The sequence below is a fragment of the Rhinoderma darwinii genome, chromosome 2, assembly GCF_050947455.1.
Source record: "Rhinoderma darwinii isolate aRhiDar2 chromosome 2, aRhiDar2.hap1, whole genome shotgun sequence".
NCBI lineage: Eukaryota > Metazoa > Chordata > Amphibia > Anura > Rhinodermatidae > Rhinoderma > Rhinoderma darwinii.
Window position 1 is genome coordinate 380,556,962 of NC_134688.1, and position 24,262 is coordinate 380,581,223.

General features: G+C 40.0%; 1 protein-coding gene across 3 annotated transcripts in view; it reads left to right on the top strand.

Moving 5' to 3' along the window:
* Positions 1–24,262, top strand: part of SYTL5 (synaptotagmin like 5) — a 206,392-nt gene that overhangs the window by 126,306 nt on the left and 55,824 nt on the right. The window contains exons 6-13 of one of the 3 annotated variants that reach the window (XM_075853948.1): positions 875–991; positions 2,254–2,367; positions 4,274–4,420; positions 5,118–5,289; positions 7,266–7,386; positions 10,919–11,025; positions 16,603–16,683; positions 21,136–21,201. In XM_075853948.1, the coding sequence (XP_075710063.1) occupies positions 875–991; positions 2,254–2,367; positions 4,274–4,420; positions 5,118–5,289; positions 7,266–7,386; positions 10,919–11,025; positions 16,603–16,683; positions 21,136–21,201 (925 nt within the window). Of the gene's footprint in view, positions 1–874; positions 992–2,253; positions 2,368–4,270; positions 4,421–5,117; positions 5,290–7,265; positions 7,387–10,918; positions 11,026–16,602; positions 16,684–21,135; positions 21,202–24,262 lie in introns of all 3 variants that reach the window. The other 2 variants (XM_075853946.1, XM_075853947.1) reach the window with 2 other exon arrangements.

The following is a 24,262-nucleotide window of genomic DNA, read 5'->3' on the forward strand; positions in this document are numbered from 1 at the left end:
CGAAATGGTGTCTGATCCTAAAGGCTCAAAACAGCCCAGTCCTGAACCGGTTAAAGGCACAGTAAACTTAAATGGACGCCATTACTGACCACATCACTGCAGAATAAAATAAAGTCGCCCTTTAAGGACTGGGGTTTGTCCTGATGGGACACCCCCTTTAATAAGAAGCTAAGAAGTGTAAAAAAAAAAACCTAGCCTGTACCGAATTATTAACTATTGAAGTTTAACACTTTTTATGGGAAAATCTTATATACCTCTGTCCCTTGACAATACTTCATCCTCTTTGCCCTTGCAGCGTGTTATCACAGGGACTCTGGTGTTTCGAGCAACAAATCACATCTCCTATTCTGATTCCTTATTTGTGCTAGAAAAATAAAGCTGGATGTTGGCTTGTCCCTATAATTATAGTAAAGAGGCAGAAAGTGCTGCCATGGGGCACAGGCATGCATTATCTACTTACGGGAGGGAGGGCTGTAACAGTTGATAACTTGGTACAGGAGAAACGTGTATTTGTACACACCGTAGTTTGGTATCCGTGTTCCAGCTGCTACATCCAGACCCCCTGTGGTTCTGTTGAACTGAACCTAGATCCCCATAGGTTTCTATGGTAATCCAACTTTGATTTAACAGAACCGTGGGGGTATTCGAGTGTTCCTGCTTTTATACAAATGGAAGGACACGGTTACATTAGTAACATCGGGATCCAATCTACATTCTGGTAGGTATTTATTATCTTTCTTCTAGCCATGAATAAGCCCCTTGCATATCAATATATTTGTATTCTTTTCAGGTTTGATATTATTTTGTGCTTTAACAGTTTCATGAATTTGCCAATATTCCTTCATTTGTTTGCCCACTAATGCATTCTTTCCAGCAGTCCTGACAAAAAAAGTAGTCAACATCCAGGAAAAGAGGAGGATGGTAGAAGCATACGTTCCAACTATGATATTCAGAGTCTGCGAAGTACAAGATCACTGCCACGTGCCAATGGGTGAGAAGTGAAAACTGGGGGTAGACTTTCTGTACATGTGACTTTTAATTGCGTTACCGGGAAAAAGTGATTATAGGAATTTCTCTGCAAACCTTGTAAACGACTCGTCGACAAAAGGGGTTCAAGGAGTTTGTCAAGAATCATTCTGACGAACTGGTGGTGCACAGTCAAGCAAATTGAAGCCAAACACAATGCAGGTGCTCCAACTAGCATGTCCGAATGAAAAACTCGTCGTTCCTTATCACGAATGGGCTATTACAGCAAACAACCAGTTCAAGTGCCATTGCTGTCTAATGGAAATAGCTAGGCAAGAATCCAGTGGGCAAAAGAGCACAAAAATTGGATCACTAAGCAGTGAGAAAACACCGACTGGTCAGATGAGTCCAGATTGATGTGGCACCATGCTGATCCAAGTGTTAGAATTTGGAGCAAGCAGAATGAATCAATGAACCCTTCATTGTCAGGTGTCAACAGTCTAGACTGGTGAAGGTGGGCAATGTTTTCTTGGCACAGCCTGGGTCCTCTGATACCTGTGGATGGAGCTTTGAACAGTAGGCTTACCTAAGCATTGTGGCTGGCCATGTTCATGTATTCATGGCAGCTGTGTACCCTATGGCAGTAGGACACTTTAGCAACAGCGAGGAGCTATACTGTCCGCTTAGGCCAATATTCCTACAAAACACTATACTAAGTATTCATTTATATAGAGAGATATCTCCACTGGGAATTATTAGATCCTTATGCAGTTGGCATATGTCACAGCTATGTCCCTTCTATGACTGTAACTCTACAATCTCTATAGCTATGCTACTATAATCGTTGCTTTGCAATTGGCAACAGTTTTTTAACAACGCCACTTAATGGGGAGTCTGGGGAAATTGGGGCCAAACAGGGCAAGAAATAAGGTTGAGTAAGTACACAGAGGTAGGAAAGTCAGAAAACAGAGACAGATTAGGGAGCAAAGTGATCATTTAATAATAGAGCAGAATGGCAGTGATACTAATAATAGGGGAATGAGAGAGTGTCTATCATTTTTGATAGTTGAAATAGCTGTTATAACATTATAATCGGTATGGGGGCAAGAGGTTACCCTGTCATGTCTGACTGGTGTCTAGACTGTTGCTGAAATACATTCAGAATGTATAATTTATGTGTAAAAAATCTATTTATATGCAGTGTAAACCTAATGGGTGTCCACTTACTACTGTTGGAAAAAATACAGGGTAAAAAAAGCCACGTATTGATTGCCATTTTATTTGTAGTCTTGACAGGAGGCTTGGGAAACAGACAAGAAGTGGAGAAGATGTAATCAGCATTCATTCAAACTACGACGCACAGAGCTTGAGAAGCATTGCATCGATCCCACGCTCCGAAAGGTGAAGAATTTAGTGATCCTTTGTTAGTCTTCTTGATCATATGTCCTAGTTCTCTGATGTTAGAAAGAATAAGAAAAAGAAACACAATGACATGAGTATTTATTATGCTGCTTTGTATGGAGTAGGGGGCACTGAAATTAGGTGTCAGTGTTCAATCCCGATGTAACTGTGTGCAATGTGTCCAAAAATCTAAATTGTGGCCAGTACTACCTACTTTAACAAGGCTACGTTTTTCGTTAATCTTAAAGAGGTCTTTACTATTAATTAACCTTAGGTCAATATAATTGGTTTCATGTATAGAAGGTATTTCAGGCAAGCACTGAGGCAACCAATCAGAATCCTGCTGTCATCTTCCTTGCACAGATTACAAAATTAAATCTGTCTTCTGATTGATAGCTCCGGGCACCACCTCAAGGGTTTTGTCTGCATTTGTTTTCATAGATTAGACATAGTAGGTCTTATTTATCAAGACTGCAAACGGGTTGGCCTTAGCAACCAATGAAAATAAAGCTTTAATTTTTCCAGAGCAGTTTAAGAAATGAAAGCTAATCCCTGATTGGTTGCAATGGGCAACAAGGTCTGTTTGCAGTTTGCTTTGATAAATAAGGCCAATATGTCTTCCCTGTATATCAAATTGTGACAAAAATTGGCTATCAATGAGTTTTTTTACCAGTGTAAACAAATTATAGTTGTATAAAATAGTGGCACTGTTAATTAGCTCTTAGTACCCTGGATTTGAGTGTACCTTTTGCCTAATTTTTTTTATCTAAATATGTCCAACATTGATTACTGAATAATTTCATTTTATATATATATATACATATATATATATATATATATATATATATATATATATATATATATATATATATATATATTAATATATATATTTAGGAGTCGCGCGCTCCATTGTCATTACACAAAGCTCCGAATTCCCTACTTTCCTTCCCAAAGCTATAGAGTTAAATGATAAAATTCTGGCAGCCTGCAGCCCCCACTTGGAGGGACTTGATAATAAATTAGTCATCTGTAAACCCCTAAGTTCTAACCAGTGGTGGCTTCTAACCTGAATATTGTTGGCATATTTCAATATTTTTAGATTTATTGGCAATCTAAGGCTTCGTTTACATCTGCGTTGTGCATTTCCGTTCTTCTGCTCCGTCAGCAGAACAGAAAAACTGAAATAAGCGTTTCTGTCAAACTACCCATTGTATTTCAATGGGTTTTGTTTTTCCATCAGTTGTGCTCAGTTATGCTCTGTTCCGTCAGGTTTATGTTTATTTGACTGAAGCAATAGCATAGTCTGCTGCGTTATTTTTTCCGTCCAAAATTATGGAAACTTGATGGAAAGGAGCTTTCCGTTTTTTTTTAACGTTGATGTCAATGGATGACGGATATACATGGATATGCCTTCCGTTTGTATCCATTATGCATTACGTTTAACGGATGAGTTTTTTAAATGCTCATGCGCAGAATGAAAATGACACAAAAAAAAAAAGTAAAAGTGTCTGTTCACATCTGTGTTGGAGGCTTCGACGGAACCCATTAAAGTCAATGTGTTCCGTCGGCCAGCGGCGGTGTCCGTGTTGGAATGGAACCAATGTGTCCAGCATTCCCTTATTCTGCTCCTCTGACGGAGCAGAACAATGGAATGCCCTGACGCAGAAGTGAACAGGACTAAAGAAAAATGAATAAATGGATCAGTTAAAAGCGGAGAATAACTGATGCCAAACTGAGACGAACGGAAGGTAAAGTGTCAGTTTTAATTAAGGAATCTTTTACCTTCCGTTGTTTTCAGTCCGGCATCCGTTATTGTGTTCGTTTTTTTAAATTTAGACTGATCGCTAAAACTGAAGGCACAATGCAGATGTGAACGAAGCCCATACACACTATTGTTTTACAGAAGATCCGGAACAGACATTGACAGTCTCCCAGAAGCTTCTCAAGCCGAGTTTCTTCACAATGGCCAGGAAAGTGTTGATGAAATCAGTCAAGCAAGCTTTAAAATTGACTCCTGCTCTCAATCAAAGCGCAACTCACCAATTTCTGTTCGGTATGTGTTTAATTGATCGTTTTTTTGTTTTTTTTAATGTCATATGAGAATTTTTTCTGAATGCTCAATGTTTGCAACAATGTCCTTGGGCTTTTGGTTGAGCCCTCCTGCACACGGAACTGTATTGTGCGCCAAACAGTCTTCCATATCAAAGTCTCAGTCTGATAAACTGCATCCAAAAGAGCATTAAAAAATCCTCTATATACCAGCATATTTTTTTACAGTGGTAGGCATGTCACCATTGAAATTTATTAACACTACATTTGAGATCTATGTGGTACGGAGTACTATATAAGGCTGGTCAAAGAGATGAAAGTCTTTTATTAGTTTGATTTTTGAAAGGGTTCTCTTGGACTTTAAAGACAGGCCATTAATGTTTGATTGGTGGGGGACTTACCACTGGGACACCCACAAATTCATAATAAAAGAGTTGCGGCGCTCCTGCAACCGATGTGGTCTCTCATTTTTTTACACCGGCACATGGCCCAGTGCTGAAATATGAGCCCAGAAAATACCCAGAAATTCTGTTGTTTTTTTTTCTGGGGTGGGCAGTTGTGGCCTTTTTCTAATATGCATATTATTAATTCTTATCCAAAGCCCATGTCAAATCCTGATTGTTTTCATATTGCTGTTATTCAGCATTTTGTTTGTTTGAAATTCGCTGGTATATTTTATGTGACTTTTTTCACAATTCCAGTGAAAGTATCCACTCCTTGGACCCAAGTGGTGTGAGCGCTAAATCTACTGGCAGTATCAATTCGCAAACAGCCAATCAAAGCAACAGTTCCAGGACAAGCACAAGTGTTGTAGTACATCAGAGTTCTCCCACACCAAGTAAACAAAGCGTAACTTCCAATTACAGTCACACGGTGAGTGTTATGTTTTGTCTGACAGAAAGCTGTAATTCTTAAATTTTCACTTTTCAGGGTCCCTTTGGAAAATGAAAGCAGCGACCTGAGAGGGTGCCAAGGGCAACTGCTCCACTTTTTATTTTCACCAGTATTGATACATCAAACCTATCTGTAGCCCCCCCCCCCTTAGGGTATGTGCACACACACTAATTACGTCCGTAAATGACGGACGTATTTCGGCCACAAGTACCGGACGAACACAGTGCAGGGAGCCGGGCTCCTAGCATCATAGTTATGTACGATGCTAGGAGTCCCTGCCTCGCTGCAGGACAACTGTCCCGTACTGAAAACATGATTACAGTACGGGACAGTTGTCCTGCAGCGAGGCAGGGACTCCTAGCATCGTACATAAGTATGATGCTAGGAGCCCGGCTCCCTGCACTGTGTTCGGTCCGGGACTTGCGGCCGAAATACGTCTGTCAATTACGGACGTAATTAGTGTGTGTGCACATACCCTTACATAAGCTACAACAAAGAGCTTTGTCCAAAGCAAGTCCTTACTTTGGAAGACCTTTTTCTTTCATTGAAATGAATTGCTGCCCATTGCTGCATTTAGCCTTTGTACCACTGTCCCCCACCTTTTACCCTACCCTAATTTTTATGTTATTATTTTGTACTATGAATGTGCACTTTTTTATGCACTGTTGTGTTTGTCACTTATTTGTCACAATATATTATTTATTTTATATACCTTTATATATCTCTTCTGCCAAAAATGACAAACTTAGGTCATGTAACCTTCTTCTAAATTCCAGCATTATACAGCAGAATGGAGGCTCATTATGGCGATAGCATTTTTAATTAAATGCATGATTGGTATTTTCCTCTGCAGTGACAGTATTATTTTCCTTTAGCTCCCATTGGACCTTGGTCGAATAAATAGTACCTTGACCCAATGTGACGCCACCCCCGGATGGTGGTAACTTGCCACTACTTGCTGCCTTGCAGTAGATCATCTGTTTATTTTTTTTAATTTAGTCAGGTGACTGCTACTTTATATATTTGTAAGGCTGTGCTTTGCATGTATACTAGGTTACATTCGGCAAGAGTTTTTTTTTTGTTTTAAATGCATATAGAGTCATATATATAACTGCAATATATACTGACCGGTGAGCACTATTCTGTGATTGTGTATTCCGATACTTTTATCTATTTTGTATGGGTTTTATAATGTCAATACTTGAATAAAGATATATATTTATCTGTTTTGTGTAACGCCCACAGCCGCGGACCGTCGTGCTTACCTGCCCCCCGATGGCCGCGGCAATGGTCAAGTGAGTGCCGGACGGCATCTCCCTCCTGAGAGACGCCGGCACTCACTTCCACATCACTGCACTAGTTCCCGTAGGGTGCGCGCGCGGGCCCACGCCCGGCCTTAAAGGGTCAGTGCACACACATGAGGAAATTCTGTAATTAGCCCATAATGACCCTGGACTATAAAAAGGGCTCTGCCCTTTCATTCATTGTCCGAGCATTGTTGTGTTTAGCCGTGTTAGTCTTGCAAATGGTCCCTTAGTGTTTTCCTGTTCCCAGTGTTTCCCGTTCCCTACTACCTGTACTCTGCATCCTGTGCTACCTTTATTCCTGTGCCTGAGAAAGTTGTAGTCGTGTTGTGCCATCGGCCACGCTTGCTGCGTTACACCACGCCTGGTGTCTGCTGCCAAGGTCCCATCTGAACCTAGCCGTCGTACTGTCTGAACTACTACAAGTACCCTTGGGCTTGGACTATATATGCATTGACTTGGTACTCTGTTTGGCCAGCTGCTATCCCCCTATGGCAGTACGGCCCTGTGGGTCCACATACCCACCGATCGTGACATTTTGCTCTTGTTTCTTTTTTTGGTGCTGTACGTCAATCTGCAGTTGAGATAAAACTATGAATTAAATGTTAAAAGAAAGCTTTGTCTTACGTATACTCATGTTTTTATTTTCAGCAGTCAATAGGAAGTGCGATGAAAACCAGTTCTAGTATTCCAGAGGAAATTTCAAAGAAACATAGAAGACGTGGTTCTGGCACTCCATCCTTGGCCTCATCTCGAGTATCTATAGCATCTGGTATGTATGTTAATGTGGTACATAGCAAGTCAGTGATCTAAAAGACAAAACCATTTCTGAAAATAGGTTCCAATGCTCTCAGAATGGCAAAAAGAATAATCTCAAATATAATTATCTTAAAATTTGATGCACTTCCTGCATTAATAGATAATGTAAAACCTGTTTTCACTGCCTTCACCCAAACCCTGAGGTTTTACAGTATACTTTACAATATTTGCCCACACATTTCACCCCTCAACACTGGACTTATAGTTATAAAGTGCTGCCTTTATTTAGGACAGTATGTTATACCTGAAGAAAATGATTTTGGTCAGTTTTATAAATAGGAGTGGGCTGCAATTCCTCAACCACAATGTGAAGAATTAGAGCAAATCATATGAAAAATTTAGTTGCAATTATTGCTACTAAAGTTGGTTCAACCAGTTATTATAGTGTACCAATTACTTTCTTGAAGGCATAACTTGAAGCTCCTTGCACCTATATAAAATCTGTAGCAGGGCCCTCCGCCTAGTATGTGTCATTTAAAATGCAGATGTCTGTTTATGTGGTGGAACCTCCTCAGGCACCATGGCCTAGGTGTGACTGCTACCTCTGCACCCCTATAGTTACGGCCCTGGACTTTCGGTTATTAATATACTTAAGTCCAAACTTCTGTGCTGATTCATTTCATAGTATATCTTTATAGAGGTCTGTGCTCCATTTCTTTGAATGCAGAGCAAGCAAAACACTTCTCTTAAAAAAAACTTGTAATATATCTTACTAGAGAAAATGCCTCTCTCTCCTCTTATCATGCCCCCCCCCCCTAACTGTTCACTCACTGAATCTACTGCATTTTCCCTCTTGTGAAGACAGTTTATCAGCTCACTGACGGATCAGTTTACAGCTGCTCATAGAAGTCTATAGAGAGGGGAGGAGTAAGTAGGAGCAGAGTGAGAGTGAGAGACAGAGGGAGACACACTCTGACGCAGCTTCCTAGTAAGAGTTCTGTTTCACCCAAGTGCTGGATTCACAGCTACACTACTCATTTCTGCTCTGTAATGTGCTCCATGTTGCTGCAGCTTATTTATGTGATAGAGATAGGAAAACAGGATTCTCCTCTTCCCTGTGTGCAGTGTATGGCAAACATGATCGCAGTTAGATATCACCCACTGCCTTAGAGAAACTTGAGAATAAGGGTATGTTCACACGGCAGCGTCCGTAACGGCCGAAATTACGGGGCTGTTTTCAGGAGAAAGCAGCCCCGTCATTTCAGCCATAACGGCATGTGCAGGCGCTTGAACGCTGCGTCCATTACGGACGTAACTGGACCTGGTTTTCCATGGAGTCCATGGAAAACGGCTCCATTTACGTCTGAAGAAGTGACATGACACTACTTTGGCGCGGGCGTCTATTTACGCTCCGTCTTTTGACAGCGACGCGTAAATATACGCCTCGTGTGAACAGACAAATGTCAGCCCATTGCTTTCAATGGAAAGATGTTTGTCAACGCTTTCAAGCCGTAATTTCGGACGTAATTCAGGGGTTAAAACGCCCGAATTACGTCCGTAAATAGGCCGTGTGAACATACCCTTAGAGATAATGCCTGCAGGGGGAAAACTTCTAAAAAGTGCAGGATACAAGTCATATTAAAGCCAGAAATAATGTTATTCCTCCTGTCCACACATATGACAGCATATCCTGAAAAGTCACCTGAAGGTTTAGGTATGCTTTAAGGTGTAGTTAATTTTTTTAGATTTGTAATATGGTATGGCAAATTGTGAGCAATCGTTACGCTAAAGCAGCCATACACATTTTAGTCCATATTGGCCATTACGGTCACTCAAACTGGTGATACATGTCACTGACACCAGGCAAAGGTTGAACGATCTTTCACTGTGGAATCATTCTTTCACGGAACAATCGTTCGTGTAACAGACGACTGCACGATATTGAAGTTCTAGCAAGCGCTACCACAGGGATAGACAGGTTCTCCAGAGCAAGAAATCCGCCACCACAGGGTTAAACAGTTTCTCCAGAGCAGGAAATTCTTATTGTTACTGCTCCCCATTATGGCCAAGAGTATTAATAATGGAAAAACTGTTATAAGCTCAAGTTGTTGTTCACACAGTCGTTTTAATGCAGTTTTTGCGTATTTTTTTAAATAAATTTTTTAAAGTAGCAGTAGAACCCACTTCTTCCTCGTTTTGGCTTAAAAAGAAAAAACGCACATAAACACACACATGTAAAACTGTAAACAATACTGCACTGTATGAACAAGGCCTAATGTACTCAAGTTCCTTTCCTGGGCAAACTCCTCTCTGCTTTCTTACTTATTATTCTATCAAAAATAAATATTTCGTTTTTTTTAGAATTGAAAGCAGATTTGACATAGAGGTTTTGATTAGTTCCACAATATAACTCTCAGTCTGTAGCTTCCCTCTCGTGGCAAAGTCCTATCATTTTGAAATCCCACAAGACCAGCCCTACATACATCTGCTGAAATATTTTTGCTGTTGTCGCCATCAATTTCAAAACTAGGGATATCTGAACCAACAAAAACAAAACAAACTGATAAAAAGACACAGTGATTAAAATCAAGCACAATTAAAACATGTCAGAAATGTTGACATCAGGCAAGAAGAAACTGTTCTCTTTCTTTCTTACAATTCCTGTCCTCTCCTGCTACTTGGTAAAAAGGCACTCACAGCAATCCATGTATTTCTTATTCTACATATTCCATTGAAAACAGTATGTGACTACTAATTATATATTATTACTCTAGCTTTATACGTTATGTGGAATGTGATTACTGAAATCTGTTAATATATGAAGGTAACGGAAATCAGCAGTAAAAGCAGTGGTATACATAAAATAGAGGGGCCCCATAGCAAACATCAAAAGGGTCCTCAATTATGCTATCCAGGACAGAAGGACCTGTCCCTTTCCATGACCCTTGGACCAATTGCCCACCCTGTTTTTTGGTAAAAATTCAGTTCCTCCTATAGCAGCCATATATAGGAGAGGTGGCCACGCATGTGCATGGCCCTCTGCACTGAAGGCTGAGCCTTAAACATAAAAAAAAAGAGGCACACACATGTGTGACCACCTCTCTTCCCTTTTCTCGACTAGATAGAATTGTCAAACTGCCCTGTTTTCCCTAATGGTGGGGTCCCAGAGGTGAGCAGTTTATACACTACCCATTTAATAGTGACTGTCAGGGGAGTAACTAGAAAATGTTGAGCAGAAGGGAAGGGAGGGTGCTGGATGCCCCCCAGGTCATCAAGGTGGTGGAGGGCCTAGGGCACATGACTTATCTGCCCTCCCTATAACCCGGCCCTGCATGCAGAGGTTTTAACCAACCGGTAGCAAAGGGTTGTGTTTTTCAATGTTTTGACGCCAAGTACTCCTTCATTTTGGCAGTTGATAGTGTGTATTTCTATAGCGTGGATATATTTGTACTAGTTTGTACTGGTTAAGTGGCTAGTGCCTAGATATGTAAGGGTACACGTGTCCTACATGGCAGTAGGTAATAACGTATAACAATCAATTTCAGATCACAGTCGTTCAGAACTGGACCTCAGCCGACAGTATGCAGAGGGGAATGGGGAAACAGGAAGCATAAGAAGCAAATCTGTTCCTGGAGGATTGAATACCAACTTGGTGAGTTGAATATTAATCTCTAACAAAGTCAAAATATGTAGACACAGTAAACATTCTCAAACAGATTATTCCTGACGGGTATCACTTAAGGACTGACAATCTAATGTATATGAGGACTGCCTCCTGGTCCCTGCATTTCACACATGGGAGGAAAATTGATCTGACAGGTTGGATTTTAACTTGGCAGATCCTATTATTTTCTCTGGAGATAAGCAGTATCATAGGTGTCTGACAGCTGCCTATCTCCATCCCCCTTCTTGGCTCGGCTGAATGTGCATGTTTATGGGGGAGTTAGGGCATCGCTTACCCAGCTGTATAGTTGTACTATATTTTGTGTTCTAACTGAATATTTGTTATATTTGTATATTTGTATTCATTATTTCCAAATATTAAAATTTGGAAATACGTGTGATTGCCCTGCTCTTTATGGAGGGAAATCAATACAGATGGGCCTTTTCTGTGCACTTTGCATTTACTCCAAGTTCCATTAAATTCTGTTTATTGGAAGCCTTGAGGCTTAGGGTATGTTCACACGCAAACGCCAAATACGTCTGAAATTACGGACGTAATTGCTCTTACTCGTGTTTTTTGCGGCGTCGATTGCGGACGTAATTGGAGCTGTTTTTCAATGCAGTCAATGAAAAATGGCTCCAATTACGTCTCAAGAAGTGTCCTGCACTTCTTTTGACGAGCTGTCTTTTTTACGCGTCGTCTTTTGACAGCGACGCGTAAAATGACAGGTCGTCGGCACAGCACATCGGCAAACCCATTGAAAGTAATGGGCAGATGTTTGCCGACGTATTGGAGCCGTCTTTTCAGGCGTAATTTGAGGTGTAAAACGCCTCCATTACGTCTGAAAATAGGTCGTGTGAACCCAGCCTTACACCTTCGAATCTTCTGCTCCAAAATTGAGGGTTCTTGAGCTGTTAGGGTATGTGCACACACACTAATTACGTCCGTAATTGACGGACGTATTTCGGCCGCAAGTCCCGGACCGAACTCAGTGCAGGGAGCCGGGCTCCTAGCATCATAGTTATGTACGATGCTAGGAGCCCCTGCCTCTCCGTGGAACTACTGTCCCGTACTGAAAACATGATTACAGTACGGGACAGTTGTCCTGCAGAGAGGCAGGGACTCCTAGCATCGTATATAACTGTGATGCTAGGAGCCCGGCTCCCTGCACTATGTTCGGTCCGGTACTTGCGGCCGAAATACGTCCGTAAATTACGGACGTAATTAGTGTGTGTGCACATACCCTTACAGCCAGAACAGTGTGTCTTTAAGGTTTATTCTTTATTAAGGAAAAACTCCACTTTTGAACAACAATTTACATCATTTTGCAATTAAAATCCACATAAAAGACTTAGTAACTTTGCAAATACAGATTTTTAGTTACATGATATCTACTTCTCCATGGATAAAAGTACATTTAGATTTATGCAACTGTTTACACAGTTAAAGCTAAGCTTTTAGGTCACATATCTGGCATTAAAGTGGAGAAAAACCGCTGTCTGTTTCCCAGGGAACCAGAAGAATTAGTATTTTAAATGTAGAAAAATACATGAAAATTGAAAGAAAAAAAAATAGTAAAGCAAGCTAGTTTTATGTAAAATTATTTCTTAAATATCATTTTGCTTGTATGTGTACAAACTCTAAGGGTATGTTCACACGACAGCGTCCGTAACGGCTGAAATTACGGGGATGTTTCCGCCTGAAAACATCCCCGTAATTTCAGCCGTAACGGCATGTGCAGGCGCTTGAACGCCGCGTCCATTACGGACGTAATTGGCGCTGCTATTCATTGGAGTCAATGAATAACGGCTCCAATTACGGCCAAAGAAGTGACAGGTCACTTCTTTGACGCGGGCGTCTATTTACGCGCCGTCATTTGGCAGCGGCGCGTAAATATACGCCTCGTGTGAACAGACAAACGTCTGCCCATTGCTTTCAATGGGCATATGTTTGTCAACGCTATTGAGACGCTATTTTCGGACGTAATTCGGGGCAAAAACGCCCGAATTACGTCCGTAATTAGTGCGTGTGAACATACCCTGAGTGTTCGGTCCCATGAAGCGACATCCGCATGTGTCCGAACCATGTCCACATGCAGTAGCGAATTGCAACACAACTTTTTCAGCATTACCTGGCAAAACCATGTGGCCATTGTCCTCCGTGTGTGAGGGTGGTTTTGTGCGCATACCTTGGACCGTGCCCTTAGATTACCAACCACATTTATCACAACAGTGATATTAAAAGGTATGAGTATGTGTGTGAAAAACCAGGAGTGGAACAAAATTAAATGGCCACATCCCATTCATTTAGCGGATAGGCTGGGGTGCTGGGAGTCGGACCCCCACCTATCACATATTGATAGCCTATTCTAAGGATGAGCTATCAATATTTAAGTCTCAGAAAGCTCCGTTATGTCTCCTATATGTCTCCTTTTTAGGATCCACTCTTGATTTTGGCTAAACGAATCAAAACGGCAAGAAATGTTATTGGTTTATTAATAGTGCCATACACTAAAGAGGTGCAGCTGGCAATGTGTTTTTTCCCCTGACTTCCTCCAATCCACAGCACAGGAAAAATACTAGTTAACCAAAAGGAAACTTTCTCTTTAAAGCCTTGATCACACAGTGCAATTGTGATGCAGATTTAGTATCCACTGCGGGTTTTGGCAAAAAGAAACAAAAACATCAGAATCTGCACTGTGCGAACAAGTAATTCATTCACATTCACAGAAGTGTATTGCCTTTGCAATGAGTTATTATCTGCCTGCATCCAAGTGTAAAGATATATCAGATATACTCTGGACTATGTTTATAATGTCTTAGACACTGAGGAAGTCCTTGTGTCAGAGTTATGGAACCGTAGGCACTTTGTTTGCTGCCAAATAATGCTTCTGTACGCAATACTGGAACATGTCGTGATTTATTTTCTCACAGATTCTGTATAAATCCATGTGAAAAAATGTCCTTGTGCCTCCATTAGAAATTTTAAGCATATGGAGATACAGTATAATCCCTTAGATTTCTATGGAAGATATATTACAGATTCGTACAACACTGATCCTTAAAGGGGTTGTCCAGCCATGGACAACTGATGACCTATCCACAGGATAGATCATCAGTATATGATCGTTGGGTGTTCGAAAGCCAGACCCCGCACCGATCAGCTGCTCTGGCTGCCTCTGGGCGCCGGATGTCCATGCCGGAAGCAGATGGCTCCGGTCACAGAATAGCGGCCAAGCTGCAATACTGCAGCTCTGCTCCTATTCAAATGAAGAGGAGCAGAGTTGTTGTTCTGCAGCATGGCCGCTATGCAGTAGTCGGAGCCATCTGCTTCCGGCTTCGAATACTGCATACCCTGCATAACATCCGGCGTCCGGAGGCAGCAAGAGCAACTGATCGGTGCGGGGTCAAGGTGTCGGACCCCCACCGATCATATACTAATGACCTATCCTGTGAATAGGTTATCAGTTGTCCATGCCTGGACAACCTCTTTAATACAGCTGAGTGCATGAGGCTTTAGACATGTGTCTAGATTGCCTATGTGATAAATAGAGCACCGTACATGTATCAATTTGCCTGCAACCCAACCAGTGTTCTGATATTTTTAACAATCAGAAGGCTGGATGTCAAAGAAGCATACATTGTAAGATATGTGCAGTCAACAGAATGGAAATTGTTCAAATATCTCTTATATTTATCACTACACATGAATTTTATTATATGATAATCTTTAGATTTTATTGTATAAGTAGTAACAGAAATATTAGAACAAGACCTAAACCAGTTGTAACCAATGGAACTGATTGTTTTTCTCCATAAACTATGTCAATATCATTTTACGATCAGATAGTTAAAAAATGCAGTGATGTCCCTATGACCAACAAAACACATTTTCAGTAATAAGCATGCCACATTAAGCAGAAGCTTTTCGCTGTGTACTATAATGTGCCTCCTCGTCCACCGAGATGAAAAAAATAATGAATCTTATTAGCCGTTGGTGATCTTATATGGGACAAAGCGTAGCTGACGACAACAGGCAGTGCCCTGGTTCATTTAAGATAAAGCAAGGCCAAATGTTCACACTATTGATTAGCATTAACAGAGCTGCAGGATACGGCTTTCTTTATTAGACCCCGCAGTCTGCTAGTGTTGGGGAAACTGTGATATTCACTGGTAGCAAATGAGCTCAAATGAGAGGCAAGAACTGGAAAACCGAATATTGTCTCCACAGTTGGTTCTAATGTGTGTTCCGCTTAGATAAGAACAAGGAGTGCAGGTCATTAAGTGCTAATCCAATTCATGAAATACAAGAACTTTCTTAACTCAGACTTTTTTGGTGTAATACATTTTTCAAGCAAGTTAATAGATACCAAGCTCAATTTATTCTTCGTGCTACATTTTGCCTGCTAATTTAATTCAGTAGTCAGATTTTACTTATTGAGTTATTCCCATCTAAGATATTTATGGCATATCCACAGGATATGCCATAAATATCTGCTAGATGCAGGTCCCAGTTCTGGGACACATACTTATCACCAGAACGGGTATCACCCAACCCCCATCCTGTCTGGTGAGGCAAACCACAGCCACTACATAGAGGCGGAGAATCATTGGAGAGGTGGAAATACCCCTCTAAAAGGGGTTGCCTGGTTTAGAAAAACATTCATATACTCTTTTAGGGAATTTTGGGTTAATGGAGGTCCTTGGTACAGGTTTAGAGCGACTTAAAAAGTGTCTGTATTACACAGCATGTTCATCCATTACATGACCAGACCTTGATTTTTAATGATAACTGTGTAATACTTCATTTTCCCTCTGGTGGAGCTGCAGAGGAATTGAACTCCTGCTGCTGGGTTCCCCCACAGATTATAGCAGGTCACTAGAGGTCCCAGCAGCATAATACCCTGCAATCAGTATAGTGTTGGAGCACTCTTCTAACAAAAAAGGATTAACAACCCCTTTAACTATTTTCTTTAAAGTAATTTTAGATTTTGTATAACAATCTTTTAAAATGTGTAAATGTACCTTTGTATCTGTCAGTTTATCAATTTAGGGGTGCACATGGTGTAAAATGTAACATTTTCCTTCTAGGCTCTATTCACACTGTGTTAGGGCTCTAGGTTTGGAGGTGGGGCTCATATTTGATACATTGGGAAATGCTCCCAACAAATATGCCCATAGAGTTTTATTGGCCAGATGCATGCCTAAAGAGTGTCCATTTAGCATCCATGTGGCTGGCATACATCGGTATTCCTTTAATAAAACTTTTTTTTAAAGCATAGTCAACTATGCTTTTCAATACAACTGGATTCCATCAGTTTTTTTTCCCTATGTAAGTCAAAGGCTAGACATACAGTTGTATAATACATCTGGCGGTACTGTATGCCAAACATAGAGCCCAAACACAGTGTGAGCAGATCCATATACATATACAGTAGCTTGTTAAGGTTAGATTTATTTCAGCTTTCAGGAATATCTGTCACACAAGAATGACTTTGGATCCCAGATTGAATGAATTTTACTGTATATGATGAAATGATATATGACGGTTGTGTCTCCTTTTCAGGAATATTTAGATGAAAATGAAGAGGATTTTAATGACTCAGTGGCACATCAACCGGCCAGTTTACGAAGTGGATATTCTGTTGTAAGTAAAGGATTTTTCATTTATTTGGCGCTTGTCTTCACTATATTTGAAGATTTGTTCTTTTTTTTTTTATATTGGAATAAGTTTATATATGCATCTCTCTCATATCTCATCTCTCTCATATCTCTCTCTCTCTCATATCTTTCTCTCATATCTCTCTCTCATATCTCTCTCTCTCATATCTTTCTCTCATATCTCTCTCTCATATCTCTCTCTCTCATATCTCTCTCTCTCATATCTCTCTCTCTCACATCTCCCTCTCTCTCTTATCTCTCTCATATCTCTCTCTCTCTCTCATATCTCCCTCATATCTCTCTCCCTCTCATATAACTCTCTCATATCTCTCTCTCATATCTCTCTCATCTCTTTCTCCCTCTCTCTCTCACATCTCCCTCTCTCTTATCTCTCTCATATCTTTCTCATATCTCTCTCCCGCTCATATAACTCTCTCATATCTCTCTCTCTCACATCTCCCTCTCTCTCTTATCTCTCTATCTCACATCTCTCTCACAGCTCTCTCATATCTCTCCCTCTCATATATCTCTCTCATATCTCTTTCTCTCTCACATATCTCTTTCTCTCTCCTCATGTGTCTCTCTCTCTCTCCCGCTCATATAACTCTCTCATATCTCTCTCTCTCACATTTCCCTCTCTCTCTTATCTCTCTCTCTCACATCTCTCTCACAGCTCTCTCATATCTCTCCCTCTCATATATCTCTCTCATATCTCTTTCTCTCTCACATATCTCTTTCTCTCTCCTCATGTCTCTCTCTCTCTCTCTCTCTCTCTCTCATATCTCCCTCATATCTCTCTCCCTCTCATATAACTCTCTCATATAACTCTCTCATATCTCTCCCTCTTATCTCTCTCATATCTTTCTCATATCTCTCTCCCGCTCATATAACTCTCTCATATCTCTCTCTCTCACATCGCCCTCTCTCTCTTATCTCTCTCTCACATCTCTCTCACAGCTCTCTCATATCTCTCCCTCTCATATATCTCTCTCATATCTCTCTCTCTCACATCTCCCTCTCTCTCTTATCTCTCTCATATCTCTCTCTCTCTCATATCTCCCTCATATCTCTCTCCCTCTCATATAACTCTCTCATATCTCTCTCTCATATCTCTCTCATCTCTTTCTCCCTCTCTCTCTCACATCTCCCTCTCTCTCTTATCTCTCTCATATCTTTCTCATATCTCTCTCCCGCTCATATAACTCTCTCATATCTCTCTCTCTCTCACATCTCCCTCTCTCTCTTATCTCTCTCTCTCACATCTCTCTCACAGCTCTCTCATATCTCTCCCTCTCATATATCTCTCTCATATCTCTTTCTCTCTCACATATCTCTTTCTCTCTCTTCATGTGTCTCTCTCTCTCTCTCTCTCTCATATCTCCCTCATATCTCTCTCCCTCACATATAACTCTCTCATATCTCTCTCTCATCTCTTTCTCCCTCTCTCTCTCACATCTCCCTCTCTCTCTTATCTCTCTCATATCTTTCTCATATCTCTCTCCCGCTCATATAACTCTCTCATATCTCTCTCTCTCACATCTCCCTCTCTCTCTTATCTCTCCCTCTCTCACATCTCTCTCACAGCTCTCTCATATCTCTCCCTCTCATATATCTCTCTCATATCTCTTTCTCTTTCACATATCTCTTTCTCTCTCCTCATGTCTCTCTCTCTCTCTCTCATATCTCATTTATCAAAAAGTTATGAATGACTAAATTAAAAGGGCTTCCAGATTATAAACTAGGTCTATAAGGGCACAAAGAAAATTGTGACAATAATTTCACTTTGTAATACATTTACTTTATTATTTCTACTCCACTCTCACCCTATTGGTTCCCAGTCCACTATGTTTACAGGTGAAGTATTTTCTTATATGATATCATCTTTGCTTGAGTGGACCAGGGAGCGATGGCATAGATACAGAGCAAAATTAAGTCCATTATTTACAAAGTTTTTTTGTTTTAAAATTTGGTGCCCAAGTAGACCCATTTATTATAACACAGAAAATCACTCTAAAGAACTGTATTTTTTTTTAAAGATGTTAAATCCAAGATTTCAATACAAGACTTTCAATTCCATGTAACCTAATAAATCTACATACCCACAATCTATACAGATGAATTATATATATCTTATTAATAATAATTACTGCGCCCGAAGTGTAATTATTAGATTCATTTGTGCGAGGACACATCAGCACCAGAGGCTACAGATGATTCTGCAGCAGCATCGGCGTTTGCAGGTAAATCGATGTAGCTACTTACCTGCAAACGCTGATGCTGCTGCAGAATCAACTGTAGCCTCTGGTGCCGATGTGGCCGACACGATGCAGGACCTGTGAGTGACGTCACAGATCTGCACTGCCAGAAGCTGGGCGTTCTGAAGAGAAGTGGATGATACTTCTCATCAGAACGCCCAGCTAGTAAAAGTAGTAAACACGCCCCGATGTACACACATAATACACGCCCAGTTGTACTTTTACTTTTCAACACGCCCAGTTGTACTTTTGCAAGCCTCATTTGCATAAATACAAAAATGGCCATAACTTGGCCAAAAATGCTCGTTTTTTAAAAATAAAAACGTTACTGTAATCTACATTGCAGCGCCTATCTGCTGCAATAGCAGATAGGGGTTGCAAAATCTGGTGACAGAGCCTCTTTAAGTATTAAAAGTTTAAAAAAAAACACTTTTCCCATTTTTTTCTCCCTAAATCAATGTTAAAAAAAATAAAAGTTAACATAAAAGGTATCGGCGCATTGGTAAAAGTCCGAAATATTACAATATAGCATTGTTTAACTCGCTTGGTGAATGCGTAGAAAAAAAAATATATAAAACACGCAAATTGCTGGTTTTTGGTCACCTTAGCGCTCCAAAAAAATTAAATAGAAAGTGGTCAAAAGGTTGCATATAACAAAAAATGCTATCGGTGAATAATACAACTTGCCTCGCAAAATTTAAGCCCTCACATCACTAAATTGATGTAAAAATGAAAAAGTTATGGCTCTCAGCACATGGCGACACAAAAGATTTTTATCATTTAGTTTTCTTTTTTTTAAATGGTAAAACATAAAACTAAACATATAAATTTGGTATCGCCGTAATCGTATCAACCTGTAGAATAAGGTGAATATGTAGTTTTTACCACCTGATGGATGCCGTAAAAACAAAACCCCCAAAAAAGTGGCGTAATCGCTGTTTTTTGCCCATTTCACCCCACAAATTGTTTTTACAGCTTCCCAGTACATTATGCAATAGAATAAATGGTGCCATGAAGAACTACAACTTGTCCCGCAAAAAGCAAGCCCTTGTATGGCTATATAGACGGCAAAATAAATAAATTATAGCTTTTGGAATGTGTTGAGGAAAAAATAAAAGTGAAAATCCGAAAAATGGCTGAGGGAAGGGGTTAAAATGTCAAAATGAATGAAACCCTCTGGCATGGAGGTTTTCTCCTCTTCTACCTACCTGCAGCATTAAACGTGGACCAGGGTCTAGAACTGTAAGCCAATCTGTACTACCAACCCTTCTATTCTGTACTAAGTAACCACACTGTATCTCGACAGGGGACCAAGGGGTATCAACTCCTACATGTAGCAAGTCTCTCTTTAAATGCTGCTCCATGCTGTCAACCAACATAATGAAAAAAAATTACAATGAAATTTGTAGGAAAGTGCTCTCCAAGATGTGGGTTTCCAGCTACAACTTTAATCAGCCTGCGGCTATTCAGGCATGCTGGACGTTGTAGTTTGCCACAGCTGGAGAGCCAGTGGGGGAACACTGGTGTAGGGAAAGACTGAAGTGGTGAAATTAATATATTAAGAACAGGACTGGTAAATGACAATTACTATCTATGGCTGAACACTCCCTGATAGTTACATAACAAAAAGCAATTGAGGCGAAAATTTCAAATGTTCAATACTTTACCCCTAAAGGTGTTGGAATGGCCAGACCTCAGCCCGATTGGGATATTTAGAGAGCTTTGAATAAATGAATGCCTTCGAACATCAATGAACTGAAGCAATGTTGTAGAAAAATGGGCCAAGATTTCTCTAAAACGATGTAATGTGTTGTAATGTGCTAAAGGTCATTCTACATGTTACTGAACTATAGGGTGTACTTATTTTTACCCACCTGTTTTCTGAATGTTGGTTTACTTTTTGGAAAAATTACTTCATATTGAAATTTGTACTTTGTAGAGGTTATTTGTTGGTTTATAGAAGTTGGTGGAGACCATACAATGATTATTTAGGCACTGATAAATAAAAACACCATGTCTGTAATTAACAATATATAGCATTTTTAATTACTTTACGTTATACATTTACTTTATGCTGCGGTGCATCTCATTCTGGCAGTCCATTATTTTCTTGGCTTTCTCTTGGTGTTTATGTTTCTAATTCTATTATCTTTGCTGCTTTCTGCTCTTCTTCTTTCTATAAGAATGCCCAGCAAGTCTCGGACAGGAAGTGGACCCACTTAAGTGTCCCTGATGCTGATGCCGATACTGTGAGTTCTTACTCAATGCCTATTTCCATGTTTTCCTTTAATCTTTTAATTTTTTTTGTCCTTTGTGAGAGTTTAAAAACTGTGTGTGTGTATGTATATATATATATATATATATATATATATATATATATATATATATATGTATATACTGGATATACATACATACATACATACATATGAGGGCGGGTAAAAAATTATCCGCACTTCGGTTATATTAAAACTTCTGTTGGTCATACTGTCTTATCAGTGCTTTCCGTACGAGGTTGCTGTCTCCCCAGTCACTGCTGTGCAGGTTTGAACGTGTTACGTCTGTTTATTCATGACGGCGGTGTGAGAAATAATGGCTGCCCCACTTGTGATTTCCACGAAAGAAGAGCAGCGTGCAGTGATTTGTTTTTTGTGGTCTGAGGGTGTGTCTGGTGCCGATATTTATCGAAGACTTTGTGCACAGTAAGGTGAGAGTGTTTTGTCGTGAAGAAGTGTGTATGAATGGATAGAGAAGTTCAAGGAAGGTCGCACAAGTGTCAGCCATGAAGAAGGAGCCAGACGCCCGTCCACGACTGATAACAATATTGAGCGTCAATGTGAACTGATTCTAATGGATGGACTATCACCTGTTTAATCCCCTGAAAGAAGCCCTACGAGGACAAAGATTCACATCTGATGAAGAGGTGAAGACAGCGGTGCATTCGTGGCTCACAGCTCAGCCTAAACATTTTTTAATGTGGGAATACAAAAGCTTGTTGACAGATGGACAAAGTGTACTGAAAAGCACGAAGATTATGTCGAAAAATGAGGTACTTGTTTTTCTGAAAGTTGATTAAAATAAATTCTACAGTCAGAGCGCAGACAATTTTTGAGTCACCTTCCTAAATCGGGCTTGCAGAAATCCATGTACTCTGTTTACATCTGTATTTACCAATTCCATTGTTCTGCTCCATCATAGGAGTTAAAGATCTCTCACTCGACGGACACCAATGGCGGACCCCCTTGCCTTTTAATAGGTTCTGTGGTGGTGTCCATCGTTTTTCTGGAAAAAAATAGTACTGCGCGCTGCACTATTTTTTAATTAAATGAGACGGAATCTGGAATGGAGCCTCCGATGCAAATGTGAACGGGGCTTAACCAAGACTTTACCATGTGGCAAAGAGTAAACATTGAACAACTAATAATAATATTTGCATTAATAACTAGTTATCTGTGTGTATGTATGTGTTATTATTGACATAATATCAGGACATATACCGGTTTCTGGCCATGTTAAAGACCTGCTTAAAAAATATTATGTTTTTTTTTTATTATCCATCAAATAGAATGATTTTAGAAAAAGATGGGCAGCTACAGTTAGGGTTTAGTAGGTATTATAGAGTGTTACTTGCTGTTTCATGCCCTGACACATTTCTGCAATCAATAACAAATTAGGTTGACAGGCCTTAAGCGTGGTGTGACACACTTTTGTCTAAGGTAATGGAAGTCAATGTTAATGCATAGTCATGTTATTTATGGTTCCCTGGAGAGTACACTACTAGAGTGGTATGGCAGATCCTGTAAAGCTGAGGAGTGGAACAAACAACTTCATTAAGTATGGCTTATATAGCAAGAATATCAGCACCGTTACTCTATAGTACTTACATAAACCACAGAACAACACACAGAGTAGCCCACAGTTATAGTCTATTATTTTAGAAAAATCCCATTTATATTTATATTTATACGTTGTTACCCTCACGTACTGTCTCCTTCTCTCGTAGATTGTAAGCCCCCGAAGGCAGGGTCTTCTCTTCTGCATTAGTCTGTCATTCATTAAGATCATGTTTATTGTACTTGTTGTTTTTATTGTCTCATGTGATGTATTTAAACCCTTCTGTATTATGTACAGTGCCCTGGAATTAAGGGCTCTTTACAAAAATTATATTAACAACAACAAATATTGATATTAATTTCTACATCATCCATATATAAATGTAGCAAAAGGGTGATGAAAAGAATACCCCTAAATGTATTTTCCACTATCACAATATTCGGGAATATAATGCTTTGAAGTGGCTACATTTTAAACGTCTAGTCTAGACAGGTCTTCCACCCAAGCTAGTATGACTTTTTTTTATTTTTTATACCCGACTGCTTTATTGTGGAAGGAAGCGACAACAACTTTCCCAGCCAATATTTGATCTCTTGGCTCTGGGACCACAGATGTAGATGGTGGGAGGCATTGCTTGTTTCAATATACTGCGGCAATTGTCAATGACCTCCTCTCTGCAACAAGGTCCCCAAGAGCATATTAGTACTTAGAAGCACATCCTCCGTTTCAAATATTTAAACTATAGTACACTTTTAAAGGGATTCTATACATGTAACAAATGTAGTAATTGTATTAAAAATGTATTTAAAATAGCGAAACATTCTAATGTTTCTTGTTTCTTTTTCCTCTCCTGATCTTTTAACTGCTGCAGAAATGTGAAGTGCATCCTTGCTCTGGGGTTGCCATGGCTGCATTAACAGACTAACTCGACATAGTCTTCCTGTTTTATAACCCATTCCTCCGATCATTTGAATCTACATTTGCGGGACTTTTTTTTAGTTACGCACCAATCTGCCAAGGTGCACCCCCAAAACCTCCTAGTCAGGGGCGGATTAAGGGTACCATGGGCCCCCGGGCACTTTTTCAAGTCTGGGCTCCCCCCCAAACTCTGAAGACATAACTTTGAAGACGCTGTACCATATATATTTGCAGATTTCTGTTTAGGCGGACACAGATCTGGCACGGTTTTGAATTAGCTGTAAAAGCAGAATGATCCATACAGAAGAGAAAAAGCAGAATATTTGAGACACTAAAGTGGTCAGGAGCTTTATAACTTTTTTATTTTTGTGTCAATGGAGTGGTGTGTGAAGGATTATGTTTTTGCGGGAGGAGTTGTAGTTTTTATTGGCACCATTTAAAGTGCCATATAATGGGTGAATTGGAAAAAACTGAGATTCCTCCATGTTTTTTTGGGTTTAGTTTTTACTGTATATATATATTTACCTTCTCTTAACATCTACTTTTATCTTGAGAGAAGGT